Source organism: Zootoca vivipara, chromosome 17 (genome assembly GCF_963506605.1).
Source record: "Zootoca vivipara chromosome 17, rZooViv1.1, whole genome shotgun sequence".
Taxonomy (NCBI): domain Eukaryota; kingdom Metazoa; phylum Chordata; class Lepidosauria; order Squamata; family Lacertidae; genus Zootoca; species Zootoca vivipara.
The window spans coordinates 31,419,957-31,447,174 of record NC_083292.1 but is presented as its reverse complement, the minus strand read 5'-3'; the positions used below and the strand labels follow the sequence as shown (position 1 = coordinate 31,447,174).

The 27,218-nt window shown below is 47.2% G+C and overlaps 2 protein-coding genes, 1 long non-coding RNA gene and 6 other non-coding genes across 11 annotated transcripts; all 9 read left to right on the top strand.

The window, feature by feature from the left end:
- Window positions 1-11,432, top strand: TUT1 (terminal uridylyl transferase 1, U6 snRNA-specific). The gene is made up of 10 exons (XM_035099077.2): window positions 1-136; window positions 2,579-2,769; window positions 4,662-4,871; window positions 5,472-5,586; window positions 5,670-5,800; window positions 6,814-7,046; window positions 7,893-8,002; window positions 8,853-8,975; window positions 9,391-9,483; window positions 10,265-11,432. Exons 1-10 carry the CDS (start codon window positions 31-33, stop codon window positions 11,311-11,313), a joined length of 2,361 nt encoding a protein of 786 aa, XP_034954968.1. The 5' UTR covers window positions 1-30; the 3' UTR covers window positions 11,314-11,432.
- Window positions 11,433-13,176: 1,744 nt separating this feature from the next.
- LOC118075972 (uncharacterized) lies at window positions 13,177-21,223 on the top strand. 3 transcript variants are annotated; one of them, XR_004691458.2, is made up of 11 exons: window positions 13,177-13,208; window positions 14,670-14,708; window positions 15,407-15,441; window positions 16,108-16,155; window positions 16,412-16,435; window positions 16,811-16,871; window positions 17,168-17,240; window positions 17,617-17,670; window positions 18,131-18,230; window positions 18,478-18,632; window positions 19,074-21,220. It is a non-coding gene; the product is annotated as an uncharacterized LOC118075972 (long non-coding RNA). The 3 variants fall into 3 exon arrangements; XR_009556934.1 differs by lacking the exon at window positions 13,177-13,208 and having other exon boundaries at window positions 13,215-14,708; window positions 17,597-17,670; window positions 19,074-21,223; XR_009556933.1 differs by lacking the exon at window positions 13,177-13,208 and having other exon boundaries at window positions 13,215-14,708; window positions 19,074-21,219.
- LOC118076627 (small nucleolar RNA SNORD26) lies at window positions 15,133-15,207 on the top strand. The gene has a single exon (XR_004691529.1). It is a non-coding gene; the product is annotated as a small nucleolar RNA SNORD26 (small nucleolar RNA).
- Window positions 16,657-16,724, top strand: LOC118076630 (small nucleolar RNA SNORD31). Its single transcript, XR_004691532.1, has one exon. It is a non-coding gene; the product is annotated as a small nucleolar RNA SNORD31 (small nucleolar RNA).
- Window positions 16,959-17,086, top strand: LOC118076631 (small nucleolar RNA SNORD22). Its single transcript, XR_004691533.1, has one exon. It is a non-coding gene; the product is annotated as a small nucleolar RNA SNORD22 (small nucleolar RNA).
- LOC118076628 (small nucleolar RNA SNORD30) lies at window positions 17,324-17,392 on the top strand. Its single transcript, XR_004691530.1, has one exon. It is a non-coding gene; the product is annotated as a small nucleolar RNA SNORD30 (small nucleolar RNA).
- On the top strand, window positions 18,308-18,378 carry LOC118076629 (small nucleolar RNA SNORD31). The gene has a single exon (XR_004691531.1). It is a non-coding gene; the product is annotated as a small nucleolar RNA SNORD31 (small nucleolar RNA).
- On the top strand, window positions 18,829-18,958 carry LOC118076632 (small nucleolar RNA SNORD22). The gene has a single exon (XR_004691534.1). It is a non-coding gene; the product is annotated as a small nucleolar RNA SNORD22 (small nucleolar RNA).
- Window positions 21,224-21,291: 68 nt separating the features above from the next.
- On the top strand, window positions 21,292-26,108 carry LOC118075971 (uncharacterized). Its single transcript, XM_035098410.2, has 2 exons — window positions 21,292-22,116; window positions 24,267-26,108. The coding sequence occupies exons 1-2, from the start codon at window positions 21,861-21,863 to the stop codon at window positions 24,644-24,646; spliced, it is 636 nt and encodes a 211-aa protein (XP_034954301.1). The 5' UTR covers window positions 21,292-21,860; the 3' UTR covers window positions 24,647-26,108.
- Window positions 26,109-27,218: the final 1,110 nt, after the last annotated feature.

Sequence of the window (27,218 nt, the reverse complement as noted above, 5' to 3'; positions counted from 1 at the left end):
CCTATTTATTGGAAGAACCGGCCGCTGGCGATGGGAGTGGCGAGCGCCGGAATGGCGGATACGGGGCTGGGAGATGTGGAGTCTCTGCCCCGCGGGGGCTTTCGGTGTCGCCTCTGCCATGTGACGGTGGCCAATAGTGAGTGGGGCCAAACGTCGGGAGGTGGGGCCTGTGCTGCGGGTGTACAAAGGCACTGGTTTTATATTGCACGCACACAAAAAGAGAGAATGTGCGACTCGGTCTGATACTCTGCACGTGGTCAGAGACACTCTCTTCTCTGTTGCTCAGATGCTTCCAAGACTGAACTTGGACTCGAGTTAAGTGTTCTGTCTCGGAATTGCAGTAAGGCAAAGATGGGGAATCCATAGCCCTTCAGGCTCTCATATCTTGACCAGCACTGATGGGAATTAAGAGGCCAGCAACGTCTGAAGGGCTGCAGTTGCCCAGCTCCTGCTGCGGGGTTACTCTTCTCCCCACCCCTTGCGAAATTCCTGTATATTTCAAAACTTTTCAACTGAATTGAAGGTTTTGGTGATATGAGGAAGCTGTGATTAAGGAAAACTTCACCTGTTGCAGGATTTTTGGGAGCCTTCTGAGAAGTAAAGTTACACACTTACGGCATTCTTGCCTTACTTCTGAACAGCAGCTAACTTACAAGATTCCTAAACCATGGAAAGAAACTGCTTTCCTTGTGTTCTTAAACAATGAATATATACAGTATGTATATTTTTTCTTCTGTGAAAGCAGCTGAGTCGACCCTTTTCCCTTTAGTATGCACATCGAACAGTGGTCTTGCGAAAGGGCCCCATGCAGTTAAAATCAGTTTCGTATACACTTTCCAAGCTGTTGACATCTAGAACTAGGGAGGCAAAAGCGCCCATGGCGTTCCAAATTTGGCCTTAATCGGTTATTGAAAAGCATTATCCATACCAATTTTGAGTGATGGGGAAGACTATTGATATGTTCTTATTTATTAAATTTATATCCTGCCTTTCATCTGAAGATGCATGGCAGTTTACAACATAAAACACAGTAACATAATAGCAGAACAACAACAACAACACCCCTGCACATTTAAATGTCATATATTGTTGTATCAGTCAGAGGCCTAGTTGAAGAGGAATGTTTTCACCTGCCACCTAAAAAGATGTAATGAAGGTACCAAGTGTGCCTTATATAAATAGCTCCTTATTTTTGCAATGCAAAGAGCTTACAAACAGATTTCAACGTGATAGAAGACCACACCTTTGCCTCCCTCACACCTGATGCCACATAAGACATCAGGAGTAGGGCAGGTAGGTTGTAGTTTTGGGCGAAATACCCTGGTGAAGCCCACCACAATACCGCTTCAGAATTTGCATGGCTTATACTTGATTTTGATGTTGGGTGTGTCATTTTGATGTTTTGGGTGTCGCCTGCATATTGGTGGTAAAGGTAAAGGGACCCCTGACCATTAGGTCCAGTCGTGACCGACTCCGGGGTTGCGGTGCTCATCTCACTTTATTGGCCAAGGGAGCCGGCGTACAGTTTCCAGGTCATGTGGCCAGTATGACTAAGCCGTTTCTGGCGAACCAGAGCAGCACATGGAAACGCTATTTACCTTCCCGCCGGAGCAGTACCTATTTATCTACTTGCACTTTGACGTGCTTTCGAACTGCTAGGTTGGCAGGAGCTGGGACCAAACAACAGGAGCTCACCCCGTCACGGGGATTCGAACCGCCGACCTTCTGATCGGCAAGCCCTAGGCTCCACCCACAGCGCCACCCACGTCCCAACATATTGGTGGTACCCAACTCCAAATCCCCTGGTTTCACCCAGCTTCATATGGATGTTAACTATTTTTATTTGTGTGTGCGTGTTTTGTTAATAGGTTCATTTGAAAGTGAAGGTTTCAGGGTATTTTAAGTGGCAAGTTACTTTAATGACCCCCTGAGCCTTATATCTCAGCTCTACCATTGAGATAATCCACAGGAGCATTGTAATGGTGTCCTGTGTTACAGAGGCCAGACTGCCTTCAGCTAAAAACCAGCCATTTAGTGTTGCTAGTCCCATGTGATGGGAAACTCTGGCAGAGATTTGGTAGGAACCCTCACTTTTGACTTTCAAACACCTCTTGAAGACTTATTTTTATGTTGATAAGCCTATTCAGTTTTAAGAGTAGACAGGCATTTTAATGATGATTTTGCGTGTTAATGGCATTTTATGTTTTGCTGTATTTGTATTGTATATATTGTAGTAGACTGCCTTGATATTTTACATCAGATGGTGGAATGTAAATACTTTTATATTATTACCATTTATTTATTCAACTTGTATCGAGCCCTTCCTCCCAAAGGAGCCCAGGGTGGCAAACATATCACTACAAAAATCATTCTAAAACCAATATAAGTAAGTATCTTTGGAGTTCTGTGTTGGAGTAAGTGTGTTGGAGTTCTGCAACTGTTTTTATTATGCTTGGTTTGCATTGCATTGCTCTTAAATGTTTATTGATATAAACTGCTCTGGGGTCATCAAGTCAAAAGGGCAGTATTAAAAGCTGTTTAAAATAAGCAAACAAAAGCCTTGGTTTTTCTGCTGCAGAGCCCAGCCTGGACGACCACCTTCGTGGGAAGAAACACCAGCGCTTGGAAAACCTCCGCACTGTCCGGCAGGCCCAAGAGCTTCGCAGTGTGTTTGTCAGTGGTTTTCGGAAGGGGACACCAGCCTCTGAGCTGAGTGATTATTTCCAGGCCTATGGGGAGGTGGCCAATGTGGTGATGGACAAGGATAAGGTATAGCCTTTGGTATCAAATTAGTAAAACCTTGATAGCTGCTTCTTGGAAACATAGGAAGCTGCCTTAAACTGAACCAGGGGGTCCATCTAGCTCAGTATTGTTTACTCTGATGGGCAGCAGCTCTCCAGGGTTCAGTGGGGTTCTTTCTCATCCCTGCTTGGAGATGCTGGGGATTGAACCTGGGTCTTTGCATGCCAAGCATGCTTTGCACTAAGCAAATGAAAGAGCACATACCGCAAGAGATATAAAGCACTATGTAAAAAATGGTTTCACTCCCTACAGTTCATTTCACAGAATGATACCATCCAAGAGTTTACTTTTGGGTTCCTACCACTTTCAATATTTAACACACTCCATTTGAATAAGCTTTGCAGGGGAGCAGGAAAATAAACTTTATGAGACAGATAAGAACATAAGGAGAGCCTGCTGGATCAGACCAGTGACCTATCTAGTTCAGCATCCTGTTCACACAGTGGCCCATCAGATTCCTCTGGGTAGCATGCAAGCAAGGCCTGAGCATAAGAGCACTCTGGCCTCCTGTGCCTTCCACCAGTTGATATTCATTTTTTAAACTAATATTTTATTAATTTCCCCAAAAATAACAGAGATTAAAAAACAACAACAGTACATCTTCATAATCAAACATAAAAAGAAAAAAAGTTGACTTCCCTCTAGTCCCTTCCCTGGTTCTATTGTTTATCATCATACCACATCTCCATTTCATATTGAAAAATCATTGAAATTACTTATTGTCTATTCATAATGTCATTACAAGTATTTCTAAAATCCTGCTAATATCAGCCCAGCAGCTGATATTCAGAAGCGTGCTTCCTCTGACAGTGGAAGCACAGAGTGTAGCCATCCTGGCTACTGGTAGTAACCATTGATAGCCTTTATGTCCTTGAATTTGTCTCCTCCTCTTTCAAAGCCATCCAAGTTGGTGACCATCACTGCCTTCTTTGGGAGCAAGTTCCATAGATTAACAACGCACTGCCTGAAGAAGGATTTTCTTTTATCTGTCCTGAATGTTCTAATATTCAGCTTAATTGGATGTTCCCAAGTCTATGAGAGAGGGAGAACAACCTTTCTCTGTCCGCTTTCTCCATGCGGTGCCAAATTTTTTACATCTCTGCCACCTCACCTCTTGCTTGCTTTTTTCTCGAAACTACAAAACCCCAAATGCTGGAACCTTTCATCATAGGGGAGTTGCACTCTCCTCTTGACTATTTTGGTTGCCCTTTCCTGAATATTTCCCAACTCCACAACGTCATTTGTTCCCAAGACTTAAAAGAGGCTTAACCTTCAAAAGCTTTTCACATGCAGCTTTACTGGCAGTAAATTCCACTGAACACAGTGGGACTTCTGAGTAAACACGCTTAGGAGTGGGTTGCATGTTTTCAAAATAACATTCCAATGGGAAAAATCCAACTGCTGCACAGTCATTTTAATGCTCATTCTATCCTGCTTGTAATGGTCTTTTAGAAATGTTTTTACATTGCTGTACACTGCCCTGACATTTTTGCCAGAGGACAATACACAGAAATATTTCCTGCCCTCTGGACCACCTAGCTGGAGGAAGAATTATTTGTTAACTCAGAAAGCTTTCATCATGCATTTCAAGTGCTTGTTGTTGTTTAGTCGTTTAGTCGTGTCCGACTCTTCGTGACCCCATGGACCATAGCACGCCAGGCACTCCTGTCTCGTCAAGTGCTTATTTATCCTAATAAATGGTGTTGTTACTCTTGATCTGTTCATTCTGTTTTAAAGACATTAATCTATTAAGGCTGAGCATGCATTGTAGCTTCTTTTTTATTTTCTTTAGATAGGGCAGGAGGATTGTGAGATGAAACTGACATTCCTTTCTTTTCTCTTGCCTCACACGCTGCTAGGGAGTCTATGCGATTGTGGAGCTACAGAATGAGACAGTGCTGGAGAAAGTATTGGCACAGCCCCAGCACAGCTTGGGGGGTCAGAAGCTGCGTGTCAAGCCTCGAGAGAAGAAGGACTTCAAATACACGCCCCCCAGGAAGCAGGGGTCAGCCAGACAAGGACAGCTGAGCCCCGAGAAGCTGGCACAAAAGTTGTGCCAAGCTGACAACGTGCGTGAACTCTGGTTTCTTTTTCTTTCCCTGTCTATAACTTATTCCTGATCCAAGTGCTGAAGGAGACTGAATGGATGTGGTTGCTTGATAGGGCTAGCAACGGCTTTATCAGTCTTTAACCCAAAGCCTTGCTATTGGTCCCCTCCCTGTAGATGGGCAAAGGGCTGTAGCTCACTGGTAGAGCATTTGCTTTCGTGGCAGAAGGTCCCAGGTTCAATCTCTGGCATGGGAAAGATTCCATGTCTGAAACCCTGCAGAGCTGCCAGTCAGTGCAGTCAGTAGAGAGCTAGATGGACATAGTGGTCTGATTCTGTATGAGGCAGTTTCCTGTCTTCCTTTTTAAACTAGCTGTTCAGTTAGGATCATGAGGACTGGAATATTCCTTTGTTTTTCGGGTGGAAACCATAGCTCTGTGGTAGAGTATCTGCATGCAGAAAGTCCCAGGTTCAAGGCCAGACATCTCCAATCAGAGCTGGCAAAGACTCCTGTCCGAAATCCTGAATAGCTGCTACCAGTCAGTGTAGACAGTACTGGCCTAGACGACCCCAATAGTCTGACTTGGATATAAGGCAGCTTCCCTTGTTCCTATGTTTCCAGGTGGATGCCCAGATGTCTTTGATGGTGCAGCTCTTTGAGTTCTCTGAGAGCGAACGACGCCTGCGGGACTTGCTGGTCACTCTCTTCCAGGAGGTGTTCCTAGAGTTTTTCCCCGGTAAGCTGCTGCCCTGGACCTCTGTTGTCCAACCTTGCATCTTCATTTGTTTGACCTTTCACGCCCCCTCCCTCCATGTCCAGGTTCTGCTGTTCTCCCCTTTGGTTCCTCGGTGAATGGCTTCGATGTCTCTGGCTGTGACCTGGATTTGTTCCTGGACCTCGAGAAGACAAACAACTTCCAGGCCTCTGCCAAGCGACCTAGCGGGCCACAGGTGAGACCCAGAGCAGAGGACATTAACAGTAGACGGAGTTACAAATGTATCTTTCAGCCTTTCTTAGATTAGGAGTGGGAAACCCTTTCAGCCTGACAGCCACCTTTCCTGCTAGGCAACCTTTCAGGTCACGGCATGTGGACCTTGGAAGCCTACCCCAAAAGGAATCTGGCCCCCCTGAGACTGAAAAAGATTTCCCACTCCTGGTGCAGTAGTGATGCCGTCCTCCATTAATTATTCTTATATGGATCTGGCTGCCATGAGCCGAGGGTGATGGCTGCTACCTTGTCAAATTGATGGAGTTGAGGTTAGTTGACTGTTAACCACCATGAGGTTGCTACATGCACAAAATTCTCTCCATCCCCCATCCTGGTAACCTAGACACATGCTTCCTGTTCACTGACAGATTCCTGCCAAGGAAAAGCACTCGAGGAGGCTGTGGAGTAGGGCTGGAGAAGGCGAGTAGCCAGTTAGCGATGCCTAGAGGACTCCATTCTCTCCACCCTTGTTTTCGGCCTCATCTCCACTACACATTTAAAGCAGTATCCTCCTACTTATAAACAGTCACAGCTTCCCCCAAAGAATCCTGGGAAGTGTAGTTTGTTAAGGGTGCTGAGAGTGGTTAGGAGACACATACCCCATTCCACCCCCTCAGAACTACAGTTTCTAGAGCGGTTTAACAATCAGCCCCTCTTCTCGGGGAACTCTGGGGATTGTAGCATGCAGGAGATGCCAGGTTCAATCCCCAGCATTTCCAGGCAAGGCTGGGAAAGATAGCCTGTCTGAAACCTGCTGCCACTTGGGACATTGCACATTTAGACGTTTCATTGTTCCAACCTGGTATAAGGCAGATTCCTACAATCTGCAACGCAATGGAATCTACATGAAGTGCTGGGGGAGATCTGAAACCCAGGAGAGATGCTGCCAGTCAGAGTAATCAGCACTGGGCCAGACAGAGAAACACTCTGATTCAGTATAAAAGCAGCTTATTCCAAATTCACCTTCTTCTCCAGGCTGAGGACGGAGCCAGCGTGGAGCTGGACTCATGCTCGGAGGACTCGATCCTGAGCGATATTGACTTGGCTACTGCCACAGTGCCTGAAGTGCTGGAGTTGGTTGCCACCGTGATGCGGAAATGCGTTCCAGGAGTCCACAATGTCCAAGCCGTGCTGACTGCCCGTCGGCCGGTTGTCAAGTTTTGGCACAAGGAATCAGGCCTGCGTGGTGACATCTCCATAAACAACAAGTACGGGGGCTGTGTGTGTGTGTTTGTGCACATGAATCCCTTTACTAAAGTTTGCATTGTTGGATGTGGACCTTTGGCCTTCCTGGATGTGTTCCTGAACCACAGCTCCCATCACCCCTGGCTACTGCCCATGCTTGCTAGGGCTAATGGGAGTTTTAGTTTTGCAACATCTGGAGGGCCAAAGGTTCTCCACATCCATCTTGGCCTTTCCATATTATTATTATTATTATTATTATTATTATTATTATTATTATTATTATTATCATTTGATTGAATTTATAGCCTGCCTTTCCTCCTAAGGAGCCCAGGGCAGCATAAAGTTAGACGATTTAAAAACCAAAAATCAAGCAAATGCATTCTACAATAAATTAAAACATACTGAAACTAGTTACAGATAAAACATTCTAAAACACAATTACAATGTAAAACGTATACTTTCTTCCAATGATCTCAAGGTTTCCAGGAACTGTATTCTTCAGCCACCAAATGCCTTTGATAAACAGGAATGTTTTCAGATTCCTCATAAAAGTTAAGAAAGATGGAGACAGGCACACCTCACTGGGGAGAACATTGCACAGTCAGGGAGCCATCACTGAAAAGGTCATGTCACAGATCAGTGCCAGCTGGTGGCACTACAAACACGGCCATTTAAGTTCACGAGGTCTCAGGGAATTGATTTCCTCTCTCATTTTGGTGCTTGATAATTTTCAAAATGAGGCAGGTGTTGTAAATGAGACACTTTCCCCACTTCCATTTTAGCTATACGCTCAGGGGGCGCAGGGTAGCTGCCTCGTTGTGTCAGGGTCCTGACTTACTGTCCTCTTCTCCGGATTCTCTCCACGGTAGGCTGGCCATCTGCAACACGCGCTTCCTGCAGCTTTGCACCGAGATGGATGAGCGAGTGCGGCCTTTGGTCTACGTAGTGCGCTATTGGGCAAAGCAGCAAGCGCTGGCAGGTAAAGTGGAGAAACACGGTGGGGAAGGGACTCGACAGAACTTGTGAATGGAGAGAACAGCCCATAGCAACTCAGTGGTGGAGCATCTGCTTTGCATGCAGAAGGTCTCTGGTTCAATCTTCGGCATCTTTAGCTTGGGCTTGGAGAGACTCCTTGCTTGGGTCCCTGGAGGGTTGTCGCCCATCAGTGTAAACACCTGATATGTACGTTTTTAGGACCCACTTTATTCCTTTGACTGCAGTTTGTTTAAATACTGAATTTTAGATCGTTGTAACCTGCTAGCGAAGGGCAGGTAATAAATTTGATTGCTGTCATTTGGAGCTACAAAAATTAGCCGTGGTTGTCAGCTACAAAATGGCTGCCATGGAGGGTCTAGCTAGCCTAACATGGAATGGCCACCACATCTAAAAGAGCAGACAGAGAGATGAAGGCCGACAAAATAATGTGGGCATTCCCTGCCTCCCCACAACCAGCCACCCCGTCACTGAGGAAAGGGAACCTGTGCCAGTCATTCCCTCATTGAATCTGTCCCCTGTTCAGAATGGAGGGGAGGGGTAGGAGCCAATCAAATGTAGGTATGTTTAAGGGGGCGTGTTCACTCTTGATTGGCTGAGCCAGTGCAAACAGGAACTGAACCAGAAGAGCAAATGTCTACTGTGCACTTTGGGGTTTTAGAGGTATATTTCCCGAGACCTTTCATCGGTACCATGTTGGTGGATCACACATTGGTGATCCCTGCAATAAAGCTTCGGATTCTGCGGGCTGTGGCCCAGGGAGGGAGGGGTCCGGTGGCAGTGGGAAGCCGGAGCTTTATTTCCAGTTAACAGCTGCCTCCTTTCCTTTCTGACAGGAAACCCATTTGGCGGCGGCCCCCTCCTCAATAACTATGCCCTGACCCTGTTGGTGCTTTTCTTCCTGCAGACACGCTCCCCACCCATCCTACCTACGGTCGCCCACTTGAAGGAACTCTCAGGTACCTACTCTCCCCAAAAAAGCAAGCTGGGGCTCTGGACAGCTTTATTTATCGCTTAGATAGATCCTGGTTTTGCCCTCCTTGTTGTTTTTTATGTTGTACGAATTGTTAACACCCACTTTGGGCTTCCTTGTGGGAGGAAAAGCAAGGTGCAAATATTGAACGATATTCCCAGTCCCTGCAGCCACTGGCTACACACAGACGTCTTTGGACCTGTCTGTTCTGGTGAGATCACCAGCAATGAGGACAGCGATTCATTTGATGTTGAAAGACACTCACCTGGGGAGGGGAGGGTTCAGGGTTCATTTTGTTGTTCGTTTTTTGATAAACCTAAAGATTAATGAACACACACACAAATGTGATATTCCTGGCTATGCTTCTGGAAAGAGCGTTCTTACTCTCCTCTGCTCCCTAGTGGAAGAGGAACACACTGTGGTGGACGGCTGGGACTGCAGCTTCCCCAAGGATTCTGCGCGGCTGGAGCCCAGCGGGAACAAGGAAGATCTTTGTGAGTTGCTCTCAGGAGGTTAAAACCCAGATTAAAGTGCAAACTTTCCTGTTGTTCTCCTTTAAATGTGCAGATGGGAGTCTAGGACATTGGCCATAGCTCAGTGGGACAGTATCTGCTTTACATGCAGAAAAAAGTCCCCCGTTCAATCTCCAGGTTGGGCTGGGAATGTCTTGTGCCTAAAAGTCTGGGAGTGCTGCTTGCCAGTCCGTGTGGACAGAACTGAGTTAAACGGGTGGTCTGCCTCTGCATAAGGCAGCTCCCTTTTTAAATCTTCACTTTATTTAGAACAGTGGTTCCCAAACTCTGGTCTCCAGCTGTTTTTGGACGACAACTCCCATCATCCCTAGCTAGCAAGACCAGTGGTGAAGGATGATGGGAATTGTAGTCCAAAAGCAGCTGGAGACCCAAGTTTGGGAAACACTTATTTGGAACCATGAGGGCTGGAATCCTTATTTTTAGGGGAAGGGGATCAGCTCGGTGGTGAAGCACCTGCTTTGACTGCAGAAGGTTCCAGGTTGAATCCCAGGCATCTCCAGGTAGGACTGGAGAAAGATTCCTGGTAGAGCTGGGATGAGATTCCCTGCTTTGAAACTGACTGCTGCCAGTCAGTGTAGACAAGACTGATGCAAGAGGGACCAGTGGTTTGACTTAGTATAAGGGAGCTTCCTATGTGATGGAAGCACTGAATTGCTGTTGGTAGTACTTTGTGCACATACATATGTGCAAAACCTCCCTTGCATCTCCATGGCTCACTGGCTGCCGGCCTCTTACTTTCTAGGCTCTCTCCTGTCCGAGTTCTTCCGCGTCTTTGAGGACTATGACTTCGCTGGCTGCGTGATCTCGCTGTGGGAGGGCCGTCCGCTGCCTCTGCCCAGCTTCCTGTCCTCCTCTGAAGCGGGCAGCAAGCTCAAGCTGGGGCCCTTCAACCTCCAGGACCCCTTTGAGCAGAGCCACAACGTCGCCGCCAACGTCAACGAGAAGACAGCGCTGCGGTTCCAGCGCTGCTGTTGCAACGCAGCCAAGTACTGCCGCAGCCTGCAATACCAGCGCAAGTCCAGCAAGGGCAAGATCTGGGGGCTCGTCCGCCTGTTTCAGCCGGGTGCCACCGAGGCTCCAGTTGCTGAGAGCCTTGTCATTGGCCTTCCCCTAACAAGGGCAGTGCTGCCCGCCCAAGCCCAGGAACTTCTAGGCCAGGCTGGGGACTTCCATCTACTTTGGTTCCAGAAGGTCTGTGCTAGTGTAGCCTTTGTCTTAAGGGATGTGCTCAAATGTAGCTGTGTGGAGATGGGGCAGGGGCTTGGGGAGGAACAGGAAGTTGCTGGGGTGAAACAGGAAGAGGAGGAGTTAGAAGCAAAGACTCAGCAGCTGTCAGTAGGGTCCAAGCGTCCTCTAGACGAGGGAGGGAGCAGTGTCTCTCTGCCCGCTAAAAGGCTGCGAGTTGATGATTTGCTCCCCATTGAGGAGAGCATGACCTGGAACTGTGCCGCCTGGCACCACATGTGGCTGGGCCGCCGCCGCATCCGGCGGCAGCTCCAAGGGCCAGAGCCCGACCCCCAGCACCAAAAGGCCAGCTCCTTGGAGCTGGAAGCAAAAGTGTCCGAGGCCATTTCCCAGCAGGAGTGGGAAGCAAGGCCCACAGACCCTCTCTTCCAGTTCACAGTTTGTGCCCAGGCCGGCAGGGGTGGCACTTCCAGTGAGCAAGACACACACATCAGCCTGAGATTCTCGACAGACCCTGAGCAAGCGTCTGTCTTTCAGGAGTTCTTCCACTTCCTGCAAGGTTTTTTGCCCCGAACGGTGGAGCAGCACCTGGTTAGCAAGGCCTGAGTCCCCCGAGAGAGGGCATCAAGCTATGTATTTGTGAACAGTTACAGATTTGTGTGTATTTATTTTTGCATATTTTTCTTACTGCCAATGTGAATATGAAAACATGGCCAAAACCCCTTTTCCACGTCTCTCATTCTTTGTTGCATTTATTCTTATCCTGCCTCAAAGTGACAAGAGAAGGAGCACAGATTTAACCTTTGTGCCTTTACAGCCTGGTAGCCAAGGGTGGGGAACCACTAGCCTGCAGACCAAATTTGGCCCACCAAGGGTCCCCTAGTGGCCCACAAGGCTGTTTTCCCCAAGTCATGGCCACCCACCCCATACCTGGTGTCATATGTAGCTTCAAATAAACAATTGGGAAATCAAGGTGTGCTCTGGTGGTTCCTTGGCTGCACTGAGGCATGCTCCCACCTTGGTCTGGGAGAGGAAAGTGGTTGTGGCATCAAAACTGCCGCTAAAACAGAGATCCTCCCATTTTAACAATTGTTCCAGTAGAAACGGCTTTCCTCCCCTGGAGCAAGAGTCAAAGAGCAGCACAGAGGTCCTGTCTGAAAGCCCTTCTGCAAACAGTTCACTCAATCTGCAAGTTAAGAACTGCAGTTCCGGTGAACCCACTGAGCCTTGGGTGGTGGCCATCTGGGGCCTTTTTATACCGCTGGCCCACTGCCAGCCAATATACTTACTTAGGTAGCATGTCAGGTTCTAGTTGGGGAAGTCGCCACCTTTATGACCAAACTAATTTCCTAGCGATTTTCAGTGATAGGTGGCCAGGTCCTTTTTTGTGGGAGTCCTACGCTTTAAAGGGCTCAGGGCTGTATCTAATTCAGTACCATTTGTGATTGCGCAAATAAACTCTGATGGTGATTCTATTTTCACTGTCCCATCAGCTGTGTGATAAGCAGTTTAATCTTTCTACTTTTCCATAATGCTCCGTGGTTCTGCCTTTGCACAGGATATAAAAAGATGGGTTTCCTTGTATGAAACTTGCTGTAAGCTTTGACTTGCTTCCCAATAATTTTTCCAGGGGAAGCAAAAAAATTTCAGATGATGAGTTTGGGGCGAAACAGCACACCAAAAAGAGGAGGAATCGCAAATTTGTTCGGAAATCCTTTGTATACTTGCTCCGGGCAGGGGAAGAAACAGAATTCTGCACATGCTCGGAGCCGTTCTCGTTATCACTACGGTAGTACTACACGTGCCCCAGAGAGCGGCTGAAGGAGAAAGACTCGAGATTCTGCAGCTCCATTCCTTTCTCCGCCCTCCGCCGATCGAGTCCAGTGCGCATGCCTAATCCCTGCGTCCTTTGTATTACACGTGCTTGACGTTTTTTTCTATTGCGCTTGCGCAGTCCTCTTCCCGCCCTGCTCTTTCGTAATATGTCCTAGAGACAAAAAGGTCATTGAAAAATTAGAGCGACACACAAACGCTATACTTCCGGTATCAACTGAAAAGGAGATGAAGATGGCGGCCATTGACCATTTTAAATTTGGGGGGGCAGCAACGAGGTTCTATACCTTTATATCCCCATGGTAAAAAGCCCCTTAATTCTCCGCTGCAGAAGTTGTGTCGCGCAGATAGGGACAGAGTATGAAAAATCCGCAATACTATTATATCTCGAAAATAGTACTGACTATCGTAGGGATAAAAAGAAGCCATAGAGCTCTCTCTCTTTTCTATCTCTATGGTCACGGTCGTCTTCAAGCAGTTGTAAAAGAGGGCGCATGCGTTCTAACGTCTCAATGCACGCGCTAAACGGGCGAATTCTTTAAAAAGCGATGGCCATTGGGCAGAAAGGGAAGGCGGGGAAGAGTTCCCGGCATGCTCCGCGGCTACTGAGTATTTAACCCTTCGGCGGGCGGACACTGTTTCTCTATCTAAGGCAGTCTTGCAGCAAGGTAGGTAAAGGGCGTAGGAGGGAGAGTTGTTGCTTTTTAATCCGGTGCCATCCGCGACTTGTGGAGGGTTTCAGGCCGGCAAATCCCACTGAAGGGCTTCTGTACTCTTTCCCTCATCTTTGGGTATGAATATTGAGTAGCCCCTGAGCGTTTTTGTTGAGAAAGGATGCGGTCAACGGGCCGCATATGATCCTGCAAGTTCGGGCAGCGCTTAATTGGGCGCAAGGCCCTTTGATCTCTTGTGGGACTTGCTTCTGAGTAAGCATTCGGCCAGTTCTATATAAGAGGTGACTGAAATACAAATGAAGGTTACTTTATTTGCCATTTAACGGCTGAGTGTAATTAATACTTGATTTGATTTGATTTGTAATTGATTTCCCATAAAATATCTCGCAGCGATTCCTCATGGCTGGAATAGGTAGACTTTTGTATGTGCCTGTGGACGCTTTAAAACTACTGACCTGGATGCCTATCAGAAAATGTGAATAAGGGCCTGTGTGCCCATCAAGCATTTTTGCATTATCCATAAACCTTTTTTTTAAGTATGTTTATATTCTATTCATCAACCACAAGGCTCCCAGGCTACAGTGTTTATAAGCTAATTTTTACAGATGTATGCAACACAGGCAACGAAGCATAAATATGATGAAGGCTTACAGCAGCCTAACTTATGGTTCTGATCCAGCTTCTGTAATACTTTCTGTGGTGTTATTCTATGCTCTGTTCAGAAAATAATAGTTGTTAGGGCTCCAATGATTTTTAATAGTGTAGCTCTATGCTGTGTTAATCAGAAAGAAACCACTCTGAGCTTGGTGCAATATGCTTCTGAGAAATTATGCATAGGTTTGGGCTTCATTTCTCCATAACTTTTAAGGGTCTGCTGTAGATCTTTATTATTAAAGTTGGTCACCCAAATTACCCTCACAGAGCTACCATTCACCAAGTACTCTGTGGATTAATTGATAAACCACTTCAGGAATTGTAGCTCTGTGGGAAGAATAAGGGTCCCCTAACAACTCTTGGCGTCACAAAGAGTCGGACACGACTAAACAACAACTCTTAGCACCCTTAACAAACTACAGTTGCCAGGATTCTCTGGGGGAAACCATAACTGTTTAAAGTAGTAGAATGCATAGCATTGGTTGGGCCCTAGAATTGGCATTACTGTAAGCCCTCTGCTCCAACCCACCACATCAAATCCATAGTGAGGGCATTCCCTAGTAGACAGTCTTTGCTTAAAAGTTTTTGAGGTCAAGTATGGTGTGTGGCTGGGCTCTGTATATTTAATGTCTTTCTCTGATGAAACTACACAGACCTGTACTGAAAAGTTCTGTGAGGACATCCTTTTGTTTCTGAGAATGGACTCCTGGCTGCCATAGTCAGTTACTACTTTCTATTATTATAGTATATCACTTGGAAATGTGTAGCTTATAATCAGCTGTTGGCTTTTTCTCCCTCCAGACCTGAATTTGCAAGATCATGTGCGACTGTGCTTTCCAGGTGAGGTGGAAATCAAATGTGTTTAAGCTGTTCTGTGTTACGTACTTGGAAAGATGAGCAGTTGTTGGGAAATTGATATTTGGTACATGGGAGGTTTTAAAAATATAATATGCTGTGTATTTACATTGATGTCCTAACGTAAGACTTGGAAATGTCCTATGAGGTGTTTTAGAAGCTAGTTCCAACCATGGTCTGGCATGTTGCAGAGGAGGATTGGGGTACAACTCTGCAATGTTTTTGTTCCTTCAATTCATTTCTTGCTGGGTGGCTCTGTATGTGTTCGAACAGACCCATGAAGCCCACTTGCTCATTTTGAAGACCTTAGAATGCTGTACTTTGTATCATATTTTAAACTGTACCGCATAGCTCAAGCTGTTAAAAAGAGCACTTCCCTTTCTAGCCATTGTTACAAGGGCATCAAGTGCTACAGAGATGATATCCACGAACTCTCTCTTTCTGAGGCTTCAGTGGAGAAAACCTTTACCAGATTCTGAGTAGCACTAGCCCTGGGCATCAGTGTGGGAGATGGAAGTAGGTTTTGCCAAACTGCCCTGACAAAATCATTGTATGTCTGAGACACAAAGACCATGTGGTCACGTTGTGTAGAATCTCCCCCTCACACGCACCTTTGGTATAGCAGCGTTAGTGGTTGAAGGCAGTGTGATTTATTTTTATTTTCATATTCCCCCATTCAACAGCTGCAAGAGTCATCGGCTATGTGTCTGTACCACATGTAAGTATCTATTTTATTTAGATTTATAAAGTCTGACAACCCCATTTTTAAAGTGCATTGAGGACATGCTCAAAGGAGTTGTAATTAAAAACAAAATACTCCATTCACCACTTCTGTAACTGCCACTTTGGCAACAGTGCTCATTGAATAACATGACCAGCTGGATAATGTAGAAGCCAAAACATTTTCCTTAAACTTGAGATATTTCTGTTTATCTAGTCACGGTAATTTTTGGTGATTTGCTCTCAGATCCAGAGCAGGGGGAACAAAACCTGGCCCTCTTATATTGTATGTTTACATGTACAATTTTATTATACTTGCATGCTATTTAGAGAACTAGTCCATTTGAGTACGAGCAAAGTTGTTTTGTTGCAGCCAGTGTGGCAAATTTCTAGTGGGAGGGGGCAGGAGGATTTCTCTGCACAAATCCTCTGGGTGTACATCAAAAATAGAAAGCTTCCAGCACACCCTACCAGCTGTTTTGAGCTCCTTATTGCTGCCTTACTGTGTTCAGTGATGTTTACAATTGACAAGCATATATCTGATGTCTGGTGATGTCAGCTTCCTGTCTGAGAACACAAGACCTTCCAACTTGCTGAGGGAGGAAGGAGTGAATGGGTATACAAAATAAAAATTAAAAAATGCTTCCTATTTCCTTAATTACAGGATGCATATTCCTGAACAAGGAGTAGCTGTGTGGAAAACCCTTAAGAGGTATGTTTGAGGACCAGTGCATCTGAATGATGGGGAGGTGAGACCTTTGTGCCCTGGGTGTGTTTCAGTTCTAGGTGTCTTCCAGTCGTTTGCACTTGACCGTTTAGTTTGAAATGATGACCTATGTTGATGGACGACATTTAGTCTCATGGCAATAGAGTTACCAAAGCCCTGATCAAACTGCTGCTCCTTTGTGTTGCAAATGCATTATATCCTAAGTTTCTTTTTACTGAACAAGTTCTTATGTCCTACACAGGTGCAAGGACCCTGGCCAAAAAAGGTGAGTGTTGGAGGTACAGCTCATTTTTAAATTTATGCACTATTTAATATAGGGGTGGGGATGTTGTTAAGAGTCCCAGTTCCCATCAGCCCTGGCCAGCATTAACGAGGATTCTGGGAATTGTAGTCGAGCCACATCTGGAGGACCTGACATGTTCCTAACTTCTGGATTAGTGTATTGTTGCTCTTGCTTCTGCATTGCCACCCAACTCCACCTGCTGTCTCTCCAGTGATGAGACTTTTACCGCCCCAGTCTGATTTCTTGTGACTGAGTGGTCCTTTCTGAGGCTTAAGAGCTCAGCAGGACTTGGGTGAGGTTGGAAGGTCATAGCTGCAAATCAGGACTTAACAATAATCATTTTGTCTTGCTTTCCAGGATCTGTTTCTTTCAAAGAGCAGAACGGAGCAGTTAATTTAAAAGACAGTGCTTCCAACAGGTACGTTTCCCCCCTCGCAATTGGAACAACCACATGCTAGCAAGAAGAATAAGATCTAGGAATCTCAAACCTAAAGCATCACTCTGGTCCCAATGAAGAAATCCTATTGCGTCTTATCTTCTGTTTTGGCGCCAGAACCTGCAAAGGTTGAACCCACTGGGGCCAGCAGAGGGGAAAGATGAAACTCTGCTCCAAAAGGAACTGTCTGATGGGACTTTGGTCTGATGAGGAAGGGCTGTAGATAAAGTTCATTTTTATATGCATTTATATACATAGATGACTTTTCTTTCTTTCAGAATGCATGACATACTCCAGAGAGCCAGCCCTTGTGGACCAGACTGCTTGTCCTCCTGCCTCCAAAGGAGAAAAGTGAGTTTGCATTTAGCTCTAACCTTGCTTTTATCTTCTCTGCTAATAGTCAATTCACCCACCCACCCACCCCCAGTTCCCACTGACATGATGATCTCACTTGGAATCTCGTTCGGCTGAATTTTGCTGTTGAGAAGCGGAATCTGAGCATCAGTTGGGAGAGTATCTAAGCTGGAGGTGGTGATGGTTGCTGTATCAAAACTTGCACCTCACTGCCTGGCTAAATAATGTCCCAGCTCTTACATTTTTGCTCCAGTTTTTAATCTGATGGGATTTCTTTAAATTCAAAGATTCCTCCTTGTGGACTTGAGGTAGTGCTTGACAATTTGTTTCCTCTGGATTTCCCCCCTAAACAGCAAAACCATCTTTCTTGCAGAATGGTGAACCTGAATTGTGGGCCCTCCCTCCCTTTCTGATGGAGATTTAGCAGGTAAAGTTTATCTGATAGGTAAAATGGTAGCGTGTGTGAAAAGCTTAAAATACAATTTTATTCATGTCTGCTTGGAAGTTCAGTGGGGCTTACAGCCATGTAAGTATATAGGATTGAAACCTTCGAATATCTGGCTGTCCATATCACAGCTCCCTCTGGGGGATTCCAGAAGTCCTGCTCTCTGTAACTTTCCAGTATGCATTAAAAAAGGGCTCCATAGCAGCTCTCTTGTGCCTTGAGCTATGTTTTTCCAGATGACTCCCATAAGGAAGTTAGGAAAGACAGAGCAGTTAGTTGCTTGCAGTTTTAATGATGAGTTTCACTAGCTCACTTTGATAAATCTATAAAACAATGAAAATGTTTGAACAGCTGAAAAACTGCAAGGAAACAAATTAGGTAGATTAAGCAGGGGTTTGGGGCCTTGGGTCTGATTGTGTGTGTGTTTTCCCCCTCCTTGTAGATGACTCCCTGAAGCCAACTACAGTCCTAAGCTAGCTGCCAGACCATTGGTCCATCCATCTCTGCATTGTCTACATGAACTGTCAGCTGATGCAAAGAGGGTAAGTGCTTGCCCTCCACAGTTAGATTAGGTCTGTGTGTGTGAGAGAGAGAGTGTGTGTGCACTCCTCTTCCCAAGTTGGCTCCAGTGATGAGATTGTTACCGCCCCAGTCTGATTTCTGTGACTGAGTGGTTCCTTCTGAGCCTAGGAGCATGGCAGCGACATTTGTGTAAGAGATGGGTAATCACAGCTGCTCTTTGACATCATTATACTTAACAACTTTGTGCTTGTTTTTTCCTTTCAATAGAAGAGCTCAAATTGGACAATGCAGGGATCCTACTGGTCTCTCCAGTAACTGGTAGCTTCCTTAGTTGTGATATTGCTGCACCATTGATTGATTCCTTCCAGCCCACTTCACCCGGCCTGTACAAGATCACCCAGCCTTGCTTCTTCATCCAACAAGTGAGTTTCAAAAACTCAACGCTCTAAGAGAACAGTAGGGCAGGCAAATGGGTTGAGAACCAGGGTTGATGGGAGTTAACAGTTGAGCAACATTTGAACAGGCCACAGGTTATTTAACTCTTGGGAGTTAGGGGAAGGATTGGAGTATTACATAGTCCCAGAATATGAGCATTTGGTATAGTGGTGTGGGGAGGAGTCCCAATGAGGAGATAAGGCAACATGTCTTACCATCTGTCTTGGCTCCAGAACCTGCAAAGGTTGAACCCACTGGAGCTGGCAGAGCGGAGAAGAGGAAACCTACTCCAGAAGGAGCTGTCTGATGGGATTCGTGGGAGGACAAACACAGTGGTTGTGTATGGTTTTGATTTGTCACCTATAGTAACTCACCTTTGCTATCTTTGTTTTCTGTCTCCCTCCTGCCCCGCCCCCCTTCATACACAGGCATGCACAATTGCCTGGAGACTTCTCAAGATGATCAGCAAGCTGTCAGTGCTCTCGATTGATTCTTCCCCGCCCTAAGTGCTAAAGCAATCAATCCAATGTTATTGTTTGTAGCCAATGGCTGTTACAATACAATGTGAACACATCACACAGCTGCAAAATGACCAGGTCTCCTGAAAAACATGTAGCTTATTGCTTTATGCTTTGTGGTGGCTTTGAAAATGTCATAGAAATGCATTGTGGGCAGTACTGAATAAATTACTTACGTATGACACATTGCCTTTTGTTTTTTCTGAGTCGTGGGTAAAGGGTTGTCTGTAGCAAAGTTGAGGAGTGGATATTTCTTTACACCACAATATATAGGGCTCTTCAGTATCCATTCCAGTAACTTGCAAATGGCAGAACTTGCCTTGGAGCTGGGTATGATAATTGATATTTACTCTGGTAAAAGGTTTTCTTTCCTTCTACAAGCCAAGGGAACTCTTTACAGCTACACAGTGCCATCTACTGTGTCTGTAATGAATAACACCAGTTCACAATGTCAAACCAGTCAATTCAGTGGATGCCGAGAGCTCATAAGCTGTCATGTTGTGTTTCCATACACACATTGCATGATGCCCTTACGTGATTTACATAGAATGTATATAAGCCAAAGAACTGCTTTCTGGCCATTAGGTCCGGTCGCGGACAACACGGGGGTTGCGGCAGTCATCTCGCTTTATTGGCCAAGGGATCCGGCGTACAGCTTCTGGGTCATGTGGCCAGCATGACTTAGCCGCTTCTGGTGAAGCCAGAGCAGTGCATGGAAGATCCCTCCTCAGGGAGGGGGGACTTTGCGGGTGGGACCCGCCCTATGCACCAAGCAGGGGGCGTGTTCGGCCCCCTGCTCCACCTATACCTGCTGCTGTGCTCAGGGCCCTGGCTGGCCAATAGGGCCAGCTTGTGGGAGGGTTACCTGCTTCAAAAGAGCACGACAGCCTCCAGATGTCCCCTTTTTGCTGCTGCTGCTCAATGCCGTCTACCTTCCCACCGGAGCGGTACCTATTTATCTACTTGCACATTGATGTGCTTTCAAACTGCTAGGTTGGCAGGAGCTGGGACCGAGCAATGGGAGCTCACCCCGTTACGGGGATTAGAACCGCCAACGCCCAAGAGACCTTCGTGAGGGACTATGCAGGCTCTATAAACCCCATAAGAGACTTAGAGAATTTTTTTTCTTCTAACCTCAGTGCCCCTAAAGTTCCTTAGCTAGAAGGCTCTTTCTGGTGGCCGTCACAACCCAGTGGGTATCAAATGTCAGGTTTGATTTCACGGAGTCATTGACAAAACCCAGTCTTAACAGACTTGGCAGAGTATCAGGCCTCACTCATCTCTGACTTTTGGTCTCCCTGCTTCAGCTTCTGCCCCTGACTTAATTTCTTCCTGCCACAGACTTCTGACACCACTTCTCAGTCTTCTCCCTCTGGCCACTGAGCCTTCCCTTAGGGGTTCCCCAGTCCTTTGCATCCAACAAAGGTGCCAAGTTGCCTCCAAGATTGAAGGGGGCTGGTGTATGTGTGAGCACTCTGGAGGAGCCAGCCACTGAAGCTGTACCACACTTTGAATCGGCTCAGCCTCCTCAGCTCCCTCCCTCAACATTGAGGGGGCCTGGCCCCCTTCCAACAAATACTGAGGGGGCTCATAAAGAGTCCCAAGGGGTAACATCTGGGGTCTGGGTTGAGGTTCCCCATCTCCCTTCTGTGCTGGAAAGGACTGCATGAGAGATGTTTATTCTGTCTTTTTGCCACTGAGTCAGGCGGATGAACAGCAAGGCCTGCATCAGATTTGGGGTGAAAGGCAGCAGCAACAAAAATCATGTACTGTATGTAGTTTGTTGCTAATTGTATTTTTACTGGCAGAGTAAGGGAGAGTGTTTGTGGGGTTTTCACAAAGTCACTTGGCTGGCTTTGGGTGTCAGATGCTGTGACTTGCAAATTACTGTATGTAGCGATGGGATCTGATGATAATCATTTGCCAGACATCCCTGCTTGGGCTAACAACAGCAAATTATTCTGGTTTTACTACACTGGCAGCAGCTCTCCTGAGTTTCCAGCCCTTGAGAACATAATAAAAGCCTGCTGGATCAGGCCTATGGCCCATCTAGTCCAGCATCCTGTTCTCACAGTGACTGATCAGATGCCTGCGGGAAAGCCACAAGCAGGACCCAAGCACAAGAGCGTTCTCCCCTTCCTGTGGTTTCCAGCAACTGGTACTCAGAAGTCTTACTGTGGGGGCAAAACCACAGCCATTGTGGCTGGTAGATACTGATAGCCCCCCCCCTCCTCAATGAATTTGGTGTCCATCAGGAGTGAGTCACACAGTTTAACTCTGCGCTGTAGGCAGAAGCCTCTGCTTTCTTGCATGCAACAACAATTCTTTATCACCGTGCCTGGCTCCTCAAGGCCTTCGTCAAAAAACATGCCTCCCGAGTTGTTGTTCTGGGCACCGTCCCAGAGATCAGCAGGGCAAAGGAAGCCGCTCAGGCTTCGGCGGCAAATCCAGGCCTCGCCCCGGCCTCTGGCATTCCAAGGCCTCTTCTAAAAGCGTCCCTTGGCAGTTGTTATTCTGGGCACCCACCCAGCAGCTTCGCAGGGGCGAAGGAATCCACACAGCCTCCGGCAGCAAGTCCAGGCATGCCGCCGGATCCAGCCCCTCGATAGCCTGCCCCCTTCCTCTCTGTCTCTCGGCAGCAGGAATCTTGGTCCTGGCACCCACCCACAGCAGGCCTCGGCCCCCCTGAAGCGTGCGATGGGTCATCGATGGCTGGCTTTGGCTCTGATACTGGCTGCCGCAGCTGCTCCCAACCGCACGGCAGGCAACGTGCCTGAGTCAGAGGTCCCGGGCGCACCCTGCCCTCAGGAAGAGAACCCGGCAGCGCCGTCGGGAGAGCCCCACGTGGCGCCCAGGTTCAGCACATGCATGCTGCAGTGCGCTGCGCAGGCGATGCTTGGGATGGTTGGCGCCAAGAGCTCCGTCTCCTTGAAGCTCAACGAAGGCAGGGAAGGTAAGGGGGGGTGGAGGGACACCCAAAGCGAAGCTGCCATGCCTGCCTTGGAATCCCAGCTGCGTAGCCAATCGAGCGGCAGCAGGGAGGGCTCCACAGGCTCCACCCCAGGGTAGCTTCCCTGCTCTGCCTGCAGCTGCTGGGCGTCACAGGAGCTGCAAGGCCTCCGAGTTCTGTGGGGAGGGCGGGGGAAGAGGCAGGGTGGTCACTTTTGCAGCCACCCCGCCCCCTGAACAAATATATTGCGGGGAAAAGGATGCTGGTTTTCATAATCTTTGTGTGCGTTGATTTATATGTTGAAATGCAAAGGTGTAAATAATTATAGGAGACAACCAGGGCTTTTTTCCCAGCAGCAACTTGCCAGAACTCAATTGGCGCCATTGCCATTCTAAGAGAACGAGGGAGGTGTTTGTGGTGAGTTCCAGCACCTCTTTTTCTAGAAGAATAGCACTGGTGACAACCATTTCACGCGCGTTCAATATGTGCACAACCGCGCACATGCGCATCGCCTATAACCTGGAAGTGGCATGCAAAGGGGGGGGAATGGCCTCCAAAAGAGAGCAAAAATGGCATGAAAACAGCGCTTAGCAATCCCATAAGCCTTTGCAAGTGCAATCCCAGCCGACTGTTGAGGCCTGTGGAGAGTTGGCGTTTGAGCAAGGAGGTTTTGAGGGTAATTACAGGCTTTCAAGGGTGTTCCCAACACATGCAATTTCACTTAATCGTGCGGTGCCTTGGTACGTAACTCCCCTGTGTAAATGGGGAATTGCCTGTACAGTAATTTAAATACCATGCTACTTTTTCGGCTTTGTACACATGGGAACAGTAGTAGTTTGTTAAGGGTGCTAGGAATTGTGTGAACTACAGTTCCCAGGATTCTTTGGGGGAATGCTTTAAATGTGCCTTAAATGTATGGTGTGTTCACAGCCATAGAGAGGAAGATGGAAGATGTGTACCCCCTCCATCTGCTGTCCAGGTGCAAGTGCTGATGGGGGTGGGGCATAGGTAGGCTTTATCCTTCCCACTACATGCAATATGGAGCTAATATGGGCCTACCTTACAGGGTTGTTGTAAGGATAGCCCAGGTAGTGTATGGGACTGTTTTGAAAGCAAGAAGACCCAGGAAAATGCTTTATACTGAATCAGGCCATTGACCTGCCTTTCTCAGTACGGTCTACACTGACTGGCTGCTGTACCTCCAGGGTTTCGAGCAGAGTTCTTTCTCAGCACTATCCAGAGGTGATACAGATTGAACCTGGGGCCTTCTGCATGCAAAGCAGGTGCTCTACCACTTTTGCTCCCTTCTGGTTTTGCAAAAAATCAGAGCAACTGTTAAGATGAAGGACCTGGAAGCCCAAACTATATAGCCATTGAACTGTGCAGGGTTTGTGGGTTGTTAAAAATATATATGTTTGCAGGCCTGTCTTAAACAAGCTTTGCTATCCTGCTCCTCTGCCTGCCAGTTACTGCCCTGATGGACTCTGCCTTGGGAGGAGAGAAGTGTTGGCAATCTGATTTGAGGCAGTTTGCCCATGATTACCAGCTGATGGGAATCACAAGCAGGGAAAACATTATTGCATTCAAGCCCTGCTAGTGGGGTTCCCATACCTACCTGTGAGATTGGGGCCTAATCCAGCAGGACTCTGAATACCAGCTGCTGGGACTTGCCAGCAGCGAGAGCATTGTTGCACCCAAGTCCTGCTTCCCACTGGGGCCTCCAGTTGGCCACTGTGAGAAAAGGATGCTAGACTTGATGGAACTTTGGTCTGACCCAGGGTCGTGGGTTCAAGTCCCACATTGGACAAAATATTCCTGCATTGCAAGGGGTTTGACTAGATGACCCACGTGGTCCCTTCTATGGTTCTATGCAGTAGGGCTCTGCTTAGATTGCTGCTGTTCATTTATTTGATTTCATATCCACCCCTTCACCTTAAGACGCCAGGGAGGGTTACCGCAACTTAAAATTCAATATTCAAAACCGTTTAAAACAAAGTGCAATGACACGAATTACGATCACAGGCACAGGGCGGGTTGAAAGACCTGGGCAAATGTTGTTCCCAGAAGCACCTCATGGTCACATGGTGGAAGATACTGAGGCCTACCTTTCTGGAGGGATGCTAACAATGGCCTCCCTTCGTTCTCTTTAACAGGTGAGGACCAGGAATTTTGCTGGATGCTGCATCTCCGCTGCCAGAAGGGAGAGAGACTCACCAAAGCCTTTGTCCTCCTGAACCTGGAGCAGCCCCCGGGGGGAGGCCAGCCGCCTCCCTACAGGCTCCTTCTCACCACCCCTCCCTCCCTACGCCAGTACTTGCAAGCCCGCCAAGGGAACCGCCGCGCGAGGCTGTTGAGCGGGGAAGCCTGCGGTGTCCGCTTTGACGTGACGGAGCCCTTCCTCAGCGCCGAGGGAGGCCAGGAGGCCAAGATGTGCGTCAAGGCTGTCTGTCCGGAGGACGATGCCTGTGGGGCCTTGCGTTGCCCGCCTTTCTTGGCCACTTTGTGGCGCAGCCTGCCCAGGCCGGATGGCTAGGCAACAGGAAGGTGGACGGGCTTGCTCCACGGTGGAGTATGATGCCTAGCAACTGTTGGGACTTGAGGGTGTGAGGGAAAGGGCACACAGACTGACATGCGCACAAACACACACTCCAGTTCTGCCATTAGCATGCCAGAGGTAGTTTCCTGACAAACTTTACTTCAGTGTTCATTTCTACTTGGTAGTGTCAAAGCTACATCAAACAACGGAAGTAGATCTTAAGATATATCTATATACGCTAAAGCGAATGTGGAAGGAACCAAAGTATCAACCAAGAGTTGCCAACATGGTACATGTGGGTGCAATGATGCCTTTTAATAGCTTCCCCCCAAGGCTCACAAAGCCTCTGAGCCCAAGCTCAGTCTCTTTGCCCCCCTTGTCAAGAGGGTGGTTATCTTTTTATCCTTTGAAATGTACAAAGAGCTGAAGGAGGAAGTTGGAAGAATGATGCTCTTTCCCACTTCCTCTTTCAGCTCTATGTGCTTTCCAAAATTCAGATGAATACTACTGGATCCAACTTTCCCCCAGGTCCCTCAGCAAAGCAAAGACTGTCCCTGTGGACGATCTGTCTTGGGTGGGGTAGAGAGAAGTGACCAGAGTGGGTGGTGTCCACATGGGTCTAAAATGACTGGTGACCATTGGTATAAGCCAACAAGTAGGGATATACATCTATAGTATGCAAAGTGACACTACTCCCAGGTTGCAACTGCTGCAACTTAAGGGGCTCAGCTGGGTGCCAGAGCAGGGTAAATGGCTCTAGCAGAGCTCCAGGTCCACGTGGTATGCTTAAACTTGCTGACACGGCTACCTTAAATATGTCTCACCCACACTGCCATCCAGCAGGTGATGTGCTGTGGGCACCAGAAGCAAGTGGGAATGGAAGCTGCTGAACTAACAGCAGCTGTAGTCGGGAGGAAAGGCCATAGCTCGTTGCTGGAACATCTGCTTCACATGCAGAAGGCCCCATATTCAATTCCTGGTATCTCCAGGTAGGGCTGGGAATACCCTCCACCTAAACCCCTGGAGAGCCACTGTCAGTCAGTGTATGCAATACTGAGCTAGATAGACCAATGACCTAACTCAGTATAAGGCTTCTTCCTACAGTAAGACAGTGTGAAGCAGGTTTCTCTCTCCCATGGCACTGCCCGGATGTCTGTCCCGCACACTAAATGCTTGTAGATGTCAAGTTAAGATGTATCTTTTTATTCAGGCTATGGAGATGACTGACGTCAAGCATCATATTATCTGCTGTTGGAATTTCTGTTTCATAATGTCCTTGGTTTTGTGATTTTTATATATTGATGTATTTTAACGGACTGTAGTTTACTGTCCTGGAAATTTTTGAATCGAAAGGTGGATTGCAACTCTAATAAAACATCATCATCATAAATAATGATGCAGCTCTCTCCCCTTTGATGGTAGATCCCCGAGTAAGAATGTGATGAGCTTGAATCCTGCGAAGGCAAACACACCGTGGATGAGTGGTTGCCGTGCCAGAGAAACTGGTCAATTGCCTTCCCTGGATGGGGTTGCACTCCCCCTGAAAGGGTGGGTATGCAATCTGAGTGTGTTTGAAGGTGCTTTGGTTCCAGAAGAGTGCCAGTCAGATCATTCATTGACGTATAATCCATGCTGTAAAGAAGGTGGCATTTCAAAGCGCACCAGGCCAGAGCCTACAGGCTTGTCCCAAAGCAAAGCACTTTTCACCTTCACTAGAAATTAAGCAGCACGTGAAGACAAACTTATATTAGAAGCAAGCGGTGTTGTTGACTCTCATTTAGCAACAAAGTGTGCATCATTATGAGAGTGTTTGTGTTGATATAGGCAAAAATCTGCCTTTATTCCCTTATTGGGTTCTCCATCGGTTGGAGAATATAACAGAGGCCAACCAGAGAAGTTTGAGAAGCAAAGCCTTTATTTTCGCTGTTGCAACAGGGTCCTTCCTCTCACACAGGAGAACAAGGAAGGAACCCCAAACAAAGATGTCTTGCCCTTAAAAAGAGATTTGAAATTGGTTTCAGCCCACCCCCCAGAAGCATCATCCATATGTCACAGAAGGGGTGTAGCCCAAGACCCCCCCTCCCTAGATTCATCATAGGTACATCATGAAAGGGGAGGTCTGGTGGCAGTAATCTGAGCACCCTGGACCCTGCCCCCTGCCCCCAAAACCTAATCAACAAAATTGAGAGATATTTACATTTCCCTGTTTCCCAGCCAAGTTAATCACACCCTTTTGTCTGGCAGTCAGGTATCAGGATGCCAGGGATTATCACTTTAATTCCTGAGACAATGAGAAGGTTCCCCCCACCCCACTTCTTCCTTGCAGAGGAACACCTGGTCAGAGAGAGTCAAAATGGTGTCAGTCAGGCCTGTTTTCCTGTGCTGCTTCAGACATGTTTCTGTACATTCATGTACATGTTTTATGAACAATTATTATATATATATAGATATGACCTCAAAATTCTTATAACAGTGTATTGGTGGGGGACTTATTGTTTACTTACTAATTGCATTTATATAGCTCACCTTTTAACTGAGGAACTCAAGGCGATGTGCGTGGTTCTCCCCT